The 19,571-nt window shown below is 36.9% G+C and overlaps 1 protein-coding gene across 4 annotated transcripts in view; it reads left to right on the forward strand.

Annotated features, from left to right (window-relative positions):
* Positions 1-19,571, forward strand: part of GALNT7 (polypeptide N-acetylgalactosaminyltransferase 7) — a 131,699-nt gene that overhangs the window by 55,064 nt on the left and 57,064 nt on the right. For all 4 annotated transcript variants that reach the window (XM_079142952.1, XM_079142955.1, XM_079142954.1 and 1 more), the window contains exon 2: positions 14,817-15,277. In XM_079142952.1, coding sequence (XP_078999078.1) covers positions 14,817-15,277 — 461 coding nt within the window. The remainder of the gene's footprint in view (positions 1-14,816; positions 15,278-19,571) is intronic.

The following is a 19,571-nucleotide window of genomic DNA, read 5'->3' on the forward strand; positions in this document are numbered from 1 at the left end:
GATTATGGCAGAATAAAATTGAGGTACTTCATTAAAATTAACTCTCCCAATTATTATGCATATTATTCACCAGAATTTTACCCAGATTGCAAAAGGATATCAGATTTCAGTTGTATCACTTTGGCAGCTTATGTGTTACCAGTGGCAGTTGAAATGTGTCAGACAGCTGAATTCAGGCATGTGTGACTGACTGGCTTCTCTCAGCTAATTGGTAGGGTTGCTTCCTCTTGCTTAGCAGCTGCTGGGTTTCCTTCTCTTAAGGTGCCAAAAAGTTTCTTGAAATGACCACTCGAATTGTTTATAAGATGTTCTAGAAAGAATTGTGAGTATTATAAACATTTTTATTATAAAATTGGAATATTGGCCAGGTGCAGTGGCACATGCCTGTAATCTCAGCGACTCAGGAGGCTGAGGCAAGAGGATTTCAAGTTCAAAGCCAGCCTCAGCAACTTGGTGAGGCACTTAGCACTTTAGGGAGACCCTGTCTCCAAATAAAATACAAGAAAGGGCTAGGGATGTGGCCCAGTGGTTAAAAGCCCCTTGGTTCAATCCCAGGTACCAAAAACAAACAAACAAACAAACAAAAACCCCAGAAAGATTTCTTTCTAACATCTAAAAGCAGTGAGTAGTGGTTAACAAGAATAAGAAATGGAAATAGAAATGGAAAATTAATTTGAAAGTAATTGCATCATATATTAATGTTTTCATATGCATGTAATTTGTGTACTTACATAATAAATCAGAGATTAAATTAGAAAACATCCTAAATTATTTTCTATAAAAGCAGTGTCTTGGTGTGCTACTTGTAATTGGTTCAGTTTCAGTTGCAATTTCAGAGTAAGCTTCCTTATGTGTCCTAAAAAACAGACTGTTGATTGCATCTGTGGATAAGTCCTCTGTGAGCACTTTCCCTCCTTTTTCTAATTGATACTTCTTATACTATGGGAAGAAAATAAACAGAACTATTGTCTCAGTTCACATGTCCTGAGAAGCACAGTAGTTCCTTTGTGATGATGTAATGAGCTTCATCTGTCTTTATGGAATCAAGTATTTGGGAAGTTTTGGTTAGATTAGAATATCAACAAAACTGTAGTTAGGAGCTTGATCATAAATAATTGGTTTTGTCCATAACCACAGAAATCTTTTTGGTCAAAAAAAAGGTGAGGGTGTTTTTTAATGATCCTTTGACCCCCTCAAAATTCGCAGTGGTATGTCAGAACAGTCAGCTTAACATATGACAAAAAACACTTTAGTCCTTGCTTTTGAGAGAGATTTATTTAATTACTTGTGTAAAATTGTTCAGAATGCTTTCTCCCTTGTTTCACATGCTGTCAAGGGAAATTATAACCTAACACACTGGAGGAGCAAGAAAGTCTTGACAAGGCAGATATAGTGCAGAGTGTCACAATTGGCTATTTCTTTGGTGTAAGTCGTTGCAAAAGAAAGACTTTGTAATGTGATTAAAAAACAGAGTAATGATACAGTAGTGTATATTAACTGGGCATTTGAAAGGTCACTAAAATTAATTGCTTTTATAAAATTCTCAGTTCCTAGAAGTCATCACCAGTCTTTTTGAAATACTTTAGCTTTGTGACTACATGCTCAGGATTAGTAGCCACACAGACTAGGGTTCAAATCCTAGATCAATTACTTACTAATTATATGTTATTGCAATGGAATTTAGTCTCTCTAATCTTTAGCTTCCTCAATTACAAAATGTGAGAATATAAAATTACAAGACTTATCTTACTGATCTCCCTGGATAGTTGTGAGGATTGTAGTATATAACATACTTAACAGTATTTCATTATTTTAAAAATTGAATTCTGCATTACTGTCTCCCTCCAAAATAATCCATCTAAAAAACATAAGACAGACCCTCTTTTAGAAACATGGAGGCCAGAAGCATCATGTTTCCTATTGAATAGGTGTTATTTTGCTTATTTTGCTTAAGGAAAATAGAAATGACAGATTTAGAAGATACATAATAGAAACTTTTCCTGAGCAAAAGACTGCAAGACTTCTTAATTAGAGTTTGTAGTCTGGTTGGAGAAGAAAAGACAACATGGGATAGTTAAAGAATTAGAAAAGGGGCTGAGGCTGTGGCCCAGTAGCAGAGTGCTTCCCTAGCATGTGTGAGGCACTGGGTTCGAGTCTCAGCACCACATACAGATAAATAAAAATAAAGGTCCATCTACAACTAAAAAAAAAAATCAAAAAAAAAAAGAATTAGAAAAGTATCACATAGAAATTTTCAAAAGGAAAAAAATACTAGAGCAGATGGCAAGGGCTAAATCTGTGTAAATGGAATTGGAAATGAACTTGGAAAGAAAGAAGAGAAGGAAACAGGGCAGTGCTGGTAGGCTAAGGTTACAACCTGAGCCAAGACCTGCAGGCCAGACTCAGTGATTTTTTATTTATTTATTTTTTTAATCTCCTGACAGAGCATGACTGACGATTGAGTAAGAGGACAGCTTGAATACAGTATATAGAACAGATTAAATAGGAAGCTGATGGAGTAGTTCAGACAGCAGTGGTGAGAACTTAAATCCCATGGAGGAGAAAAATGCTGGTGTCTGCACTCGCTTGTCTTTCCTTTTACAGTCCAGGGGCTGACCTCCTCCTGACCAAGCCTGCAACTACTTTGGCTCCCATCCCTTCCCCATTCTCAGGGACTTTCTTACTCTTGATTACCTGTTCTCTCATGCGTATTTTAATGTTTCACCCTTGAGTTTGTTTTAGAAATACTCGAGTCTTCCCTATTAAAACAAAACAAACCAACCCACACTCCTCACTGCACCTCCTGTTTCCTCCAGGTACCTGTGCATCTCTATACTGCCCCTAGAAGGTGAACTTTTCACACATCCTGTTTACTCTTGCTTGCACACCTCCCAGCTCATCTCCACTCATGCTACTTGGTCTCTTGACACAGTGATACCACCAAAACAGCTTTCCCTAAAGTCGCCCCTCAGATTCGTGTTACTGAGCACGCTGACTTGGTTTTTCTTGGGTTTTGGTTTTCCTATATATTGTGCTGATCCTCTGTTTCCTTGGAAGATCTCTGAAGAGATTCCTCCGCGTGAGTTCCAAGGCATTCTCCTTTTCTCACTATAATGTCACCATCTTTTGTCCTATGAAAGTCCTTATGTCAGTTACTATCAACATAAAGATGTCCACCAAACTTTTATTCTCTAGGTCAGACTTTTTCTAAGCTGTAAAGCTGTAAATCTGTCCTTCTCATGAATGTTGCAGAAGCACTTCAAACTCAGCATGTCTAAAAAAGGACCTCATCATCTTCAGTGCTGTCTTTTTCAGGGTTTTCTCTTATAGTGAATAGCATATAATTGTATAGAAACTTGCATTTTGCAAGTTAGATATCCAGTCCATCTTGAGGCATCTCTATTTTACTTCCTAATGAACCTGTGAATCTATCCACTTTTCTTTCTCTGTAGTCAAGATGCTCATCCTGGCTAGTACTATACATTCCCTGATCTATTTTCATCCACTGTGACTTCCTTCTAATTTGTTCTCTTATTCCTCAACCCTCTAAGGGTTCTTTTCAAAATGCTCATGTCCTTTCCATAATGCATTAAATTGTAAACTATTAACACACTTTTCACTGCTCTCAGAATAAGACCACACTCATTACCATGGACACAGACCCTGCTTGGCCTGGCTGCTGTCTGTCTTCAACCTCAACTGACACTGAGGCCCATCACCCTTTATACTCCAGCCACATTTTGCCCCTATTTGTGATTTGATTATCTGCCTCTTCCTCTGGACAGAAAATTCCACAGGAGCAGGGATGTATTTCTTTATCTTTGCATCCCTGTAACTTGGTGTATAGTAGCTACTCAGTATATATTTGTTAATCAATCAGTTAGACATCTCATTTCAAAGTGACATCCAGGGCAGAACAAGAATATCATAGAAATGCCTCTAGTACTCGAGATGATGAAAAGCGGTGTGATGGTTCCATCAATAGCTGGATAGCAATAAACACAAAAAGTCCTAAGGCCTCTAGATCCATGCTTTGGAGCCTCCATCAGTGCAATTTAGTCATAGGTGGTAAGCAAGTCATGCTGCAGAATTGCAACTAAACAACTCAACTTGCCTTACCTATATCTTCAGACTTTGTAAATCTCATTAATTTAACACCATGCCTTCAGTTTTTAGTCCCATTACCTACTCCTCTTTTGGAATTCTCTCCTGCATTGTTTTTTCTCGTAATTCCTTTTCCATTTTTTTTCCTTGTCTTTCTGAAAACATCTTAGTTTCACTTTCCAGTCATTTGTTCTACCAGATTTCTAATTCTAGAATATAACTTTGATCTGGCATATACCCCTCCATGGCTCCAGTTTCTAAGAGGATGAATTCTAAACCACTTGGCAGTTCTTAAGATGTCTCTGAGGATCTTCCAGTTCAAGTATCGTCTGTCATCTCCCTGCACATACTACACCAAAACATTTGAGTTTTGCAGAACAGTCCACGTTCTTGTGTTTTTATACCTTTGCTTCTGCCTAGAGTGACTGCCATGCCCCGCTTTCTGTCCCTGCCTCCTTACCTACCAGTCCTCACTACCACCTATGTGCTGGGAAGCCCCTACTATTTTCAGACACAGCCTTCCCAGGCTTCACTACCCCCAGGCAGTGATTCCCTTAGAGTACAGTGCCTGGCATGTAGTAGACCTGTTATAAATATTTGGATAACTAAAGGACAGTTCTTTTATCTTTTAATGATGCATATAAATAGTAACCCAAATACCTAATATATTCCAGATAAACTTGAGTATCACTGGTAAACATTCTCCCTTGAGATCAGGCATGTTGATAGTTGAAAAGTAAAAAAATATCAAAAAAGTTTATTACATGAATAACCTTGATCTACATTAAGATATTTTTCTGTCTTGCATAATTATGTCAGCTTGTCGAACCCTCCTAAAGTGAATTTCTAGTCATGACATGATAGCAAAATGTTGATCTGTGCTTCAAAATGATATATCTACCTTGAAAACTTTGAGGTATTTTCTTTCATGGGGTGATTTTTTTTTCCAGATTTGCAGAAGATTATCTTAAACCAATCAAAATGTAAGAGTTGTAAAGTCCCACATTGCAATACTTTTTTTATGAGCTGTTATGAAAGCCAGGCTTCAGGGCAAAGTGAGGAAGCACTAGAGAAAAAGCTGTTTTATGCATTTCCAGCTGCATAAAATAGGAACACTTCATGTGGGAGTGCTGTATGCATTCTTGAATTTCTCCCCTAGAGGGATAATAGGACATTGCTCTTTTGGCTTTCAAGACAGTATTAAACATTCTCTTCCAACACAAATGCCACATTTTACTTCATTTTACTCTACTCAGTAAAATGTTTTCCTTAATGTCGAAAGAATTATTGATGATTCTGTTGGTGACATAATTTCCTATAAGGTTTTCAGGAAGATTCGAAATCATTATGTGGTTTCACTGGATTTGCCAGATGTGAAGGAGGATTAAGAATTAAACTGTCTGCTTGGCTTTGGCTGACACTAAATTATAAAATGCATTATTAGCTCAGAAACAAGAATCAAAGGACAGTACTAAATAAGTACTTTCCTAGATTTAAAAAAAAAAAAAATGTTAATAGTGTGGTCTCCAGGAATTGATGTTGGGAATACTCTTTTTAAGTGTTTTACAGATGATGTGGAAAAGAGAATAAATAAAAAGAGATTCTTAGTCATTCTAGGTAAGAAAATAGAGTTGATTGGCACAAGCTAAAACAAAGTTTCAAAACGTGAGTGGGCAAAAGAGGAGCAGATGTGACCTCATTTCAATCAACTCAGCTTTTAAGTAGTTCCTCCTTTCTTCACCTGATGAAATGCTGTGATTGTTCTTTTGAAGGGTCTATTCAGCAGGGTTAATTTCTTATTTCTTATCCTTCTAAACTATTTGGTTTTTAAATGTATATTTCCTGTCTCCATGTGCATACATAATATATATTCATACATAAATTATTCATGTGTTTAAAAATCTTCACAGATTTTATTTTATAATCCTTCTCTCAATGCTTTGCTTTCATTTTTTTCTTCTCACTCCTAATACCTTTCTTATTTTTAGATAGGTCATTTTATAGGAATACTTTGGTAGAATATATCAGAAAGTATTGATAGTTTTCTTAAAATATTTTATATAACTTATATATGATCTATAAAATGAAAATTCTACTTAGGAGCCCTCTTTTTTAATTCAGGGATTACTTAGCTCCCAAACATGAAGATTTAAAATCTAACCACTATAGCCTTTTATGATTGCAAAGAAGTATTATCATCTGCCTTTTACTACCTGTAGGAGATGGGGCTTTTAAATGGCATTGGTATGCTTTGTATTTATGGCCCTGTCCTGATAATATGTGCTCTTAGCACTGAAATGACATCATAAACTTGGACAAATATAACTTTATATCACCTCCTGAAATATACTAACTGATGATTCGTTGGTCATTTAATACTCATAAGTGATTCTTAAAATTCAGTTCAAACCAACTAAAGAGTTAATATTAAATATGCACAATATGAAAGATTTTAAAGCCTACAAGTATATTCATGATTCAGTTCATTAGCTAAAACATAAATTTTCATAAGATCTCTGAAAGATAAAAATTATTTCAATTTCATAAATATTTTAAAATTTCATGAGTTTCATAGAGTTTTTGATTAGTTATCTATGATAATAACTTTGATCTGGACCAATTAAATAGTCTTATGTAATGAAAGGTTTTTTTTTAATAAAAGGATTATCAATTTGTTATTTTCCTATTACACAAAAGAACCTATATTTTGGCCCTTTGCACACTTCTTCATTTAATTTACCTCCAAGTATTACCTAATTTTTTTCTGGTCTGATTTAGAATCTTTATCCTATTACTATTTACAACAATCCCAAATTTAGCAGAAAGCCATTTACAAGATAAATTGGCCTAGAGAACTATGACTGACATCAGCAGATTTACTTTCTCATGTTTAAATAAAGTACTCATTTTCTATGAAGCACCAAATTTCATTTGCAAACATTATCCAAATCTGGAGAAGAAACTTAAAAAAAAAAGATTATTCAAATTTTAGATGTGTAGGAAAGTAATGTTTTCTGTTATCTCATTTGGATTTCTGAAATGCTAGCTTAAATTAAGCATATGATAATATAAAGATCCAAAGTCAGTTTATTCCAGCAAGGTGATAACAGATGATCCACAGCTAGATATTCTTTGTGTACTCAGTCACCAAATAAACATGCATTGAGTGCCTACTGGGTACTTGGTGCTTGGGGCACACAGAAAAGTAATATGCACTGTGCTCAAAGAGTTCTCAGTCTAGGGAAAAACAACTAAGATAATGCAGGAAGAGAATGATAAAAACATTCACAGGACTGTGGGAGGAGGGTAGAAGTTACCAGAAGCTGAATTCTGAGTTTAAGTTGCTGATTTGAACTACTGTATGCTTAATGGGAATTTCACATTTATAGAACATTAGAGATTATAAGGTCAAAACGGAGAAGAATTTTGTGTGAAATCTCTTTTTCTGGTTATAATTTCAACCTCTAGGTTAAAAATTGAAAGTTTTTACTAATAAGGAATCTGCAGTTTATCTGATACCTTTAAAATGTGCAGTATAAATGGACATGGTTTTTAAAAAGTAATTTTTAGCATAATGTTAATCAATTTGATCATGTACTTTAGTCTGGATGAACTGAAGTTTGCTCAGAATTATACTATAAACTTCTAAGTAAATGTAATGGATTTTTAACCCATATTTACTGATATTGTAAGGTCCCCAAAAAGGAAACCCCAACTCTGTCCCATGGATCCATGGCAACCCCAATCAACCGCAGGAGGCGTCACTTGATGCAAACCACAAGAGGTGTTTATTCCAGCGCGCTGGGACCCGACTCATGACTCATGCAGGAGTCCAGGAGTCGAGTCCCTAGCAGAAAATCTTGTAGGTTTATAAAGGCAGAAACCACACATCGGGAGGGGTCGCACGTGAAAGAGGGAAAAGGGGGAAAAAAAAGGAAAAATGGGGAACAAAGCTGCCGGGAAATTTCAAAGGGGGTCTGGGTTTGCTGATAACATACAACATGTTTCACAATGTTTTACAACAGGGTGTAGATTCTGGTCAATAGTTTCTGGTAATCCTACTGTTTGAGCACTATCTGGCTATCAGGCTCAATTTACTCTTTTACTCTCTGTTTGGGGCTGTTTCCTGGAACAGCTTTAAGGGCTTTGTTCCCGTCACTGGGAGGGAGACCTTAGGGAGTTGAGATAAAACAGACAGCTTAAAAAAATGTCCATTCTTTCAATATCACTTCCAAAAGTACTTTTAAACTATCACTGAAATAATCTAGAGTTTCTAAAGGTAAAACTCAGAAATGAAATATTTTTATATTTCCAAAGGTTTTTTGTTAGTATGACCTCTTATTTCTGAAACACCTTAAATAATTATATCCTATAAAGAAATTTATACTTATCTGTTAGAATTGGGTACTATTTCTTACTTGAGTAATTTTCCTAAAGCCTGAATGAAGAGTTGCCTCCACACACAAAAAAAATGTGTATCACCACTGTCCAATGTATATGAGGGAGGTGGAATATTAAAACTTACTCAGAGGTCTGCTTTAATTACCGATGACCATGGTAACCAGACATGTGGCTAATTTAAAACTGGGGATACCTCAGGGCATAATTACTATCCAAAGGCAAAATATATGCAACTGATGTGCCAATATTTTTTATATGCTGTATTAAATGAAGGAAAGAAACTTGTTTAACCTTTGTTTGGTTTCTTAGGTGACTTTAAATGCTTATAAGAGATCAAAGTTTTCTACTCTGAGCATCCCAAACTCCTCATTTACCCAGAGGAAGAAGCCTTGGTTGGATTAGATACACCTGGGATGACTGTGCACATGTTTATGCTTAAAAAGGGAATTCAGTCTACAGAGAGAGAGGCTGGAAAGGATGTTTGAACCAGGGATAGAAAATATAGATAACTTTTGGTAACCTTATGAGTTTATCTTTGGTAACTCAAATAGTTTTTTTTTGGTGTGGGTTTTTGTTGTTGTTGTTTTGTTTTTGTACTAGGGATTGAACACAGGGGCACTTAACTACTGAGCCACATCCCCAACCCTTTTATTTTTTATTTTGAGACAGGTTCTCACTAAGTTGCATAGGGCCTCACTAAGTTGCTGAGGCTGGCTTTGAACTTTTGATCCTCCTGCTGCAACCTCCTGAGCTGCTGGGATTACAGTGCACCACATGCCCAGCAGTAACTCAAATAGTTGATTATCAAATATTCTACTGAATATATAGTATTTTTAAAATTTTTAAATTTATTCTTTCTAGTTATACATGACAGTAGAACATATTTTGACACATCATACATACATGGAGTATAACTTTCCATTTTTGTGTTTGTACATAATGTGGAGTTACATTGATCCTGTATTTGTATATGGACATAGGAAAGTTATGTCCAAATCATTCTACTGTCTTTCCATTCCCATTCTCTTCTCCTGGTCCAATCCAGTGAACCTCCACATGCATATTGTGAGTCAGTATCAGAACACTGGGCCTTTGGGTTTGGGGCATTGGCTTATTATTAACATGAAGTCTTCGGTTTCATGCATTTACTGGCAAATGCCATAATTTCATTCTTCTTTATGGCTGAGTAATATTCCATTGTGTATATGTACCACATTTTCTTTATCCACTCATCTGTTGAAGGGCACCAACATATAGTATTTTCAAGGTTGTTTACCATTAGGCAGCCAGGTCACAAAACTATCTTATCCTACAATGAGTAAGAAATTGTGGTAAAACTGTGGAGAAAGATCCAAGGACCTAAAACTTGTCCTCTCTAGATATTTTGTAGTTGATCATAATTATTCTAGGATACACAGAAATCTTCAAGAAATTATTTTGTCAGTGCAGATGGGTACCCCTTTTAAGAAAACCAAATGATGTGCATGAAAATCTAAAGATTGGTTGATTTGTTACATAACAATGAAATTTATCAGAAGACTCATATAATGGGAATCTTCCTTTTATTCAGATGACTTAATGTGTTCAAAAATGCGACCTAGCCAACTTTAGAAAGACATTAATTTCTGTATTATTCACCATCATACAGGATGGATCTGCATTATATGTTGCATTTTATATTTTGCTTATGTGGTTGAAGAGGGGTAACATTTAATTGGCTCAAAATTCCTTTTCAGAAATTCCCTGGTAAAATCCAGTATGTGTTTTAACAAGCAACACTAACTTACCCACTTGTAACTGTGGTTTCTGTAGTGTATCAGAAGGCTTCCAAAGAAAAATAAAGAGTAACCATTAGTTATTATGTAATGGGCAGCTCTCTGTAGTCAAGAGTCTTAATGTTTCAGTCCCTAGAGTTAAGTTTGGGTTTAAGTGATTTACTGTAGTACTTAGCTTGGCTCCTCTGCCTAAGTCTATAGGGTAAGAGTTACTGACCTGGATTTCTTTGGGTGGAGTAGTCACAATGATACTGCTCTTTTCTCTGTTCTGTTAACTCTTAGTTTTTATCTTGGCTGGGTTCTTTAAAAAAAAAAAGAAAAATGTATATCATGTATATTTCTCCCAGCAGATAATTCTTATCAGAATGTCATGGTATTTTACTAAGCCATACCCAGAGCTTGTGTGGAATTTTTATATTTACATAAATTTACTTAACAAATAGAACACTTTTTCCATTTTCCAGTTCTGCCCTAGTTGCTGACAGTTATTGCCACTAGGAAGTGGCCTTAAATCTCTTCCTAGTTTAAGAGTCTTAAAATATATTTGGAAATAGAGTTCTTACCTGTAATGGATGACATCCTAGATATTCAAGGACTGGTGAGGTCTCTGTTTAATCTTGGGTTTATCCATCTTAAGCCCTGATTAAGCACAAATCTCTTGACCCCTCCCCCGCATACCCAGCAGGGCTACAATTCCCAGTGCAGTCAGCTCTCCCGCTCTGAAAGGAGCAAAATGTCAGATGGGTTAGGTTAGAATCTAGCTGTAGTTAAGCAGAGAAACACAAGGGTACTGAGGCCTGAGCACCCCATACTCTCTCCTCTATCCTGCCACAAATTGGTGAGAGTGTGAGGAGCCCTGCCCATGAGCACACCCTGTTTCCTCTGAACTTCTAACACCTGCTTTGTTTTTACAACCTCCCTTCCTGCTCTATTTGTCCCTGTTTCTTCTGCTCCTAGGTGAGTAAGTGCAGCCAAAGAAAGGATGCTAATGTGGCTTTTCTTAACTAGAGGTGGATTTGATCAAGAAGGCTTCAAATTACAGAGTGAAATTTATCAGATTTTGCTTTTAAATTCTTTGGCTTATAGGAGCATAACCGAAGAGTATGCATATTGTTCAATAGTGGTCATTTTTGCTAAATTGTAATTTCTCAAGAAATAATGTGACTACCTAAACTCATCATTATAAGTATGGTTTTCTAAGGTCTATCTATGATTTGAAATTCAAACAAGCCTAGATTACTGTCATTTGCTCCAAAAACCATTTTTTCTAAATTCTCTGTATTCATAAAATTTCCACCATGACCATCTTGGAAAAATGGCACACATAAGTGGGTTTTGGGGATACAGGGTAGGGGTACTTTTTAAGTTTAAGGTGGACAGTGACTAGTCTAGCCTTATTTCTGGTATTTTATATTACCATCTATAATAAGTCACTATATTTTTCAGTTCATTTCCACCTTTAGGAACTTAACAATCTGAGAAAATTATCTAATGATTCTCTTCCATTTCTAGTCAAAGTGATTCATTGATTTTGACTATACAGTAAATCAGTTGTTGCTTATGAAAGTTTCATAGTGCCAGTGAGTCTCAGAGGCATCCACTGAGTCTCATTTGCTCTCAGGAAGAGAGAATGTATAGTTTTCCTTCTCAAGGGAGCTAAGTATTACACTGCTTCATAGCCATTCTTTGAATCACATAATATTAAGATTTGACATGATTATTCTTAATTGACTTGGGTTGGACAGATATTTATGGAATTTGGTTCTGCCTTCAGATTTAATGGTGTACAGGCTTTGAGAAGTAAGCAAATTAAATTTTTCTGGTGCTGTTATATATCACTTTTTAGAAAATAATACTGTACAGAGAATATAGAGTTACGTCCTTGGTGAATTCAAAGGTTTTGGCAGTAAGGGTCTATCTGACTCAAACCCTTCTCTTTAATTTCAAATTCTCCATTCTTTGTCTTTCCCCTTTCTTCTCAAAATTTCTCTTACCATCAAAGCAGAAATTTTAGAATTCATTCATTGCATTTCATTGAAGCCTTATATGCCAGGATAAACATTGGGAATGCAGTAGTATATACCATAGACCTTGCCCTTTCACAGAATTTATTATCTAGTGCAGGGATCAGGAAACCAAATCCAGCCCACCATCTATCTTTGTATATGAAGTTTTTTTCTTCCCCCCAGACCTGGGAATTGAACCCATGGCCTTGCACATGCTAGGCAAGTGCTCTACCACTGAGCTACATTCCCAGCCCTGTGTATGAAGTCCTATTGAAGTTTAAATTGTCTGTGGCTGCTTTCACACTACAATGGCAAACTTGAATAATTGCAACAGAGACATTCTTGTCTGCAAAGCCAAAAATGTTCACTACTCTACCTTTTACATAAAAAGTTAGCTGACCCTTGCCTTCTTTGGTAATGATGGAGACATTATATAAATGCAGGTTGGAGCCTGGTAAAACCATCAACCTCGTTAAGAAGAATAAACTCTCCTGAAGGTGGTGGGCTATTGGTGGAATGTTGTAATCAGGGAAGTTAAACTTGCTCGTATTTGAATTTTAGGAAAGTTACTACAACTGCTCTGTAGAAAAAAATGATGAAGAAAGATAGTAAATTCATGCATCAAGATGAGGAGTGCTAAGTTATGGTGGTTAAGAGAAGAGACTCTTGAGCCAGCCTGTCTGGGTTTAAATTTTGACTTTGACCACATACTGATTCTGATCTCAGATAACTTCTCTATTAGATTATCTGTCTGCATGATAATCATAGTACCTAACTCACAAGATTAAATAAGTTAATAAATGTGATATATTTAGAACATAATTTTACAATCATCATGACTACTTTTTGTGATAATGTTGTTTGGACGTGAGAGTGGCTCAAATTAAAGCTCTGGCAGTGAGGATAATGGATGTGCTCAAATTTAGGAGCTACACAGATGACAGAATTGACAGGAATTTAGGGTCAGAAGAAATCAAGGATGAACTGCAGGTTTAGAACTTCATCAGTTGAGTGGATGGTGGTTCTAATTCTTGAGGTAGGGGAAGACAATAAATGAAACAGGTACAGGGTGTGAGGTAAATGGCAGCTTCAGCTTTGGGGATGTCAAATTTAGTCACCAGAGACATATAAATAGAAGTGTTCAGGAAGCAATTGACTATAAGGTCTGGAGATCAGGACTTTTATATGGGCTGGTAAAATGGGTATAGGGATCATCAGAATAAATCTGGTCACTAAGCTTGGAAGAGAATGAGGTAATCTGGAATGAGGACGGCGTGGCAAATGAACTTCTCACAGAACCCTAAAGAAAACCAAGTTTAAGGTTGGACAAAAAAATATTAAGTCAAAGAAAACTCACAATAACTTTTAGAAGAAGATAAACATGAAATTTGAATCCATTAAAACGTGTATTGTTGAAGTGGGTGAATTTGAGAAATATTTAAATTTCTGATTTTTATATTAGTATAGGCCAACCGAAACTATAGCATCTATTTCACAATTTGGATAGGTTGGGTACATGTATCAACATAGTCCATATTCTTCTAATATACACTTTTTCTCCTGTGAACCATTGTTAATTTAGTGGGTGCCCAGACAAATTAAGTCATAGTGTCTGAGGGTAGAACACAGACATCAGTATATATTTTAATATATATTTTAAATCCACTGAGGTGATACTAATGCTAGGAAACCCTGTTTCGTGGAAAGAGTGGTTCTGGCTTAATCAGTGCTTCAGAAGCAAAAGCTCTCAGGATCTCTCACTGAAAGATCTGCATAGATGATGAAGAGGGTTCAAACAGAAAAGAGAGGTTCTCCTGATGAATATCCTTGTGGGCAGAACCTGTTTTTGCCTGTGCTACTGCCGGAATGGGGCAAATGAGGGATTTGGTGTTAACAAACCAAGCTAACTTGATTACAGTTTTTCCCATAGTTGTGAATTCAGCTAAACTCTCACTGAATAGAAAAGACTGAACTGGGCCTGTTGAGTGCATAGCCTCACCTTGTCCTTCTGCCATTTGGGGCATGAAGCCAGCTGACTGATGGATGAGTTCCATCTAATACTCTTGCCACCATATGGCTGTATTACTTACCAAAGGTTATATTTATCATATACCAGATGCCTGTGAAAACCATTACTATACAACATGACCTATTAAGTATCTGTTTTAATCAAAGATCCTAGAAACTCATTGCTCTAATCCTTAACAGTATTGACCCTTAACAATATTAACATTATTAAGAGGTCTTTGATAGTTAAGTTTATAAAGAGATGAGTTTTTTTTTTTTAATGTCCATTTATTTATTTTGGAATAGTATGGTGAGGAAATAGTTTATTTCTTGGTATTTCCATTCTACCTGGAAAGATATCTTCTAATGTGAAGTCCTAACAAAACGACCTGCTTGCATTTTACATTTTAAACTGTTTTATTGCTACCTCAGCCTTTCTTTAAACATGAAAATTTGTATCATAAACTCTACTGTGGTGCTTTGCCTTCATGTACTCATTGTATATCCCCCTCCTTTTGTATAGGAAGACAGAGATGTCAATAACCCCATGCCCAACCGAGGAGGCAATGGATTAGCTCCTGGGGATGACAGATTCAAACCTGTGGTACCATGGCCTCATGTTGAAGGAGTAGAAGTGGACTTAGAGTCTATTAGAAGAAAAAACAAGGCCAAAAATGAACAGGAGCACCATGCTGGAGGAGATTCCCAAAAAGACATAATACAGAGGCAGTATCTCACATTTAAGCCTCAGACATTCACCTACCGTGATCCTGTGCTACGCCCAGGGATCCTTGGTAACTTTGAACCCAAAGAACCTGAGCCTCATGGAGTGGTTGGTGGCCCTGGAGAAAAAGCCAAGCCATTGGTTTTGGGACCAGAATTCAAACACGCAGTTCAAGCCAGCATTAAAGAGTTTGGATTTAACATGGTGGCAAGTGACATGATCTCACTGGACCGCAGCGTCAATGACTTACGTCAAGAAGAGTAAGCACCCATCCTCTTCTTTCTAAATTTGGGGCAACTATTGTTTTGATAGATATTGTTAGGAATGGAGAAAATATTTATGCCTTTATTTCAATTAAATAAGAGGACCTTTGGTCAGCAAAATAAGCTGAAAGACGAGGACCCTCCATTTTTTGTCTTCGTATTGAAGGTACAATGTATAAAATGCTGGAGTCTTCTATATCAGTACTACGCGAACAAAACATGGCCCCAGACTGACAGCAATCTGTGAATTTTCTTTTTGTTTCTAGCCCACAGTTAGAAAATGAGCTTGAACCAGAATGAAAATAAACTATACCATTAAATACTTCGTTTAGTTCAACTGACAAGTTTTCGATACAAAACTTCTTGTACATGTTGATTTTCATTCTGTAGCAAGCAAGCTCCTTATCTTTTTGTGAAACAATAGCAAATACCAATACTGCTCTGGGTATCTCATATAATTAAGTAGATTTATGTTTCCTTTAATTTTTTTCCTCAGTACTGAAGCAGGAAATTGAACCACTTAAATATATACAAAGAAGGAACACTCAGATAAAACTGTGGCCTAAACTTTGACTTTTTTTCATGTGGTATAATTTTAAATGAAGAATTTCCAGCTCTTAAGTTGTGACAGTGACTATTGAATGAACTCAAAACTTTTCTCTTTCAGTTTATTCAATAATTGTTTCTCCTAGTGTAGTATCTAAAAAACTTTTTTGATGTGTATGCAAATTTATTTGCTACTGCTAGACAACTCTCAAAATATAGTCCCAATGATGTATTGTTAGCAATCTTCATTTTAAAAAATTAACACAGCAGGCGTCCAGACCCTCCCCCATTCTCACACAAACACACACACACACACATGCATGCTTCACCATCTTTATAACCTAAGTAAAATTCCATACCTAATGTAGTACTGCTCAGTAGACTTCAGACACTCGTACACTTATTGGTAAGAATGAGAAGAGGTGAATGAAATGTGCGTAGAAAGTAGGAGTGGAAGTGTAGCACCATGATGGTAGAAAACGTGATGTCTTATCCAGAGAGGAGTTAGTGTCACATGGGTCTGTGAAGGAAAATCTTAGAGCAATTTATTCCTTGTAGAGACTTACCTTATCATAGGGTTGCTACATGTAGCCCATAAAAATACCACATGCACAGTTAAATTTCAATTTCAGATAAGTAGTGAAAAAAATTTAATATAGCCCCAATATTGTATTGGACATACTAATTTTTCTAATGTGAAATCCAAATAAACCGAATGTCCTTTGTTTTATCTGGCAGTCTTTCTAGTCAGGAGATAAGGGTGGTTGTTGCAGTTAGAACTGTTTGGTGAGTACCCATAAAAAGATCTGCTGTCCCAAACCTACAGGGTGTCCCAGTTATGTTAAGTATAGCACTCAGTCATATACTCCATATGTACAGAGGGACTTTGAGAACTTTTGGCATTCTCATACCATATTGAAGGAGGAAGGGAAGGGAGGGGAATGAGAAGAAGAAAGACTCTACCATTCATTGACTTCCTACTTCATGCCAGGATTTACTATAAATTATTGAATTCTTACAACTGAACTATGAGCGAGTTCTTACCTGTGTATGTAAAGTCTGAGGCTCAGAATGATGACTTGTTTATATATACCCAGCAAAGTGGCAAAGCTGTGATTCTTCCCTAGGTGGCTTGGTCTGAAAACCCCTTCTCTTTCTACCACACCATACCTAAGGTATGTCTCTTTCTAGATAGTGTAAGATGTTACAGTTAGAGGGTGAAGTTGGCAGTGTGCAAATGGAGATTTTAGCACATAATTTTATATAAATATTAAAAAATACATAATTTCATACACTAGTATAAATCTAGCTGGCTTTTCAATCTAAGAAATATGCTAAGAATATCAAATTATGTACAAGACTTAGAGCTGTGCACAGGATTTAGAGCATCTTCTATGCCTCCCTCTCTGTTACCTCTTACATCTAGTCTGTCAGCAAGGCCTCTGGTTTCTACCACCAAAATAGAACTTAGATCACTTCTGAGGTTCATTTCCATCATCTCCACTGCCACCACCCATGTTCAAGTGACCACGATCTCTCCTGGAATCCTGCAAAAGCCTCCTTAGTAGTCTCTTCATTACTATTCTTACCTCTTACTGCCTATTGTTCATACAGAAACTAAGGTGTTCTTTTAGAACCCCAAAGATGGTCTGTTAGAAACCATTATGTTGTTTTCCCATTGCACTTAAAATAAGACAAAGCTCCCACACTGCAGCAGCTTCTATGCTGAGACCCTGCATATGCTGAGATATGCCTTGTGGACCTCCTTTTATTCCCATACACCTCACCCATAGCGCCCCAGCTGTGTTGACCTGGCCCAGGGCCTTTGCACATGCTTTCCCCCCCTCTTCCATGAATGCTTTTCCTCATCCTACTGCCAGCCCTTTCCCATCCTTTAGGTCTCAGTTGGACTTCTCTAACTATATTGTCTAATGCCCCATTTTATTCTCTTTTACTATTCCCTGACCATTTTATTCATAGTGTTTAATAAATTTTACACTTAGATACTGGTTTACTTAGTTGTTTAATGACCATTTTTCTCATTATGTGATAAACTCCTGAGGTCAAAGACTATGTCTGGGGCTGGGGATGTAGCTTAGTGGTAAAGCATTTGCCTAGCATGTGTGAGACTAGGTTCAATCCCCAGCAACACACACTTTCACATTACTATCTCTGTTTTCTTCACTGGGTACTCCAATTACTGACACATAGGAGCTCAGGATTACCAAGTTGGTCAGTATCTCTTGAGAGAATGAATAAGTGAGTGAGTGAGTGAGTTAAGGGAGTACTCCAGTGTTCAGCCCTTGGCTCTACCACCACATGTGAGATCTTCAACGTGTTGTTATTTATCCTTTCTCACCTCACTTACCTGATCCCTAAATGAGATTAGCAGCAGTAACAACAATCTCAGGATTTACATTAGAACTAAATAACCATAGACTAAAACTCTTATTACAGCCCTGATGGTCAGAAACCTAAGTACTATTAGCTCCTTTTACTGCTGTGGTACTTCTCTTAGTCCTTTCTTGTCAACTTTGGAATCTTTTCAGTTATTATCTAACTTCAATATTCTTTGTTGCCTTTTGAAAGGCACCAGAGTCACTCTGCCTTACCTACATCACCTTGCTTCTGCTTGTAGCTCCTGTATGGCAAAGCCTTCATCTGTCTTTTGAAGATTTTAGACACACCAGCTGCCCGGCAGCCGACCTCCCATCTGAGTCCTCCCAGCTCCCCTGCTGTTTCCTCCCTGTCCCGCCCACACCCTTTCTCCCTGCCCTTGTGCTTCCTCTCCACCTCCTTTCCTGTCCTCCACCTTTTTTCTCCTTTTCTGCTTTTTCTTCCCTCCGCTCTTTCATGCGTCACCAAAACCATCATTTCCCATGTTCTTTCCCCTGCACTTCTAGGGGCAGTACCTAGATACAGGGTGTTTTATGTTTTTATGTGTCATTTTATATTTTGTCTCCAGTCAAATAAAAGGACTCAAGCAAATGCTCCTATGCTTTTATTTGAAATTCTATACTAGTGATGAAATCTTCTCTTTTTTAAAAACATTTCAAGGCCTGGGGGTATCGCTCGGTGGTAGAGCTGCTTGAGTCCCTGGGTTCCATCCCCAGCAACACACACACACACACACACACACACACACACACACACACACAAATGAATAAATAAAAAAAATAATTCGAAGTATTCAAATGTAATAATCCTCAGAAATAATTTTGAATTGAATCCATATTACATTTTAAGCTGGATTATTTTTTTCACAATTTTTAAAATTTGTTCTTTTTAGTTATACATGACAGTAGCATGTATTTTGACATATCATACATACGTGGAGTATACCTTCCCATTCTTACGGTTGTACATGATGTGGAGTTACACTGGTTGTGTGTTCACATATGAACATAGGGAAGTGATGTCCGAATCATTCTACTGTTCTTCCCATTCCCATTCCCCCACCTCCCACCCCGTCCGACCCCACAGCCTATTGAGTCAGCAGCAACATAACAGAGAGGTCATTCAGCCTTTGGGTTTTGGGGACTGGCTTATTTCACTTAGCATGATAGTCTCCAGTTCCATCCGTTTACTAGCAAATGCCATAATTTCATTCTTCTTTATGGCTGGGTAATATTCCATTGTGTATATGTACCACATTTTCTTTATCCAGTCATCTGTTGAAGGGCATCTACATTGGTTCCAGAGCTTAGCTATTGTGAACTGAGCTGATATAAACATTGACGTGGCT

Source organism: Sciurus vulgaris (genome assembly GCF_902686455.1).
Source record: "Sciurus vulgaris genome assembly, chromosome: 5".
Taxonomy (NCBI): domain Eukaryota; kingdom Metazoa; phylum Chordata; class Mammalia; order Rodentia; family Sciuridae; genus Sciurus; species Sciurus vulgaris.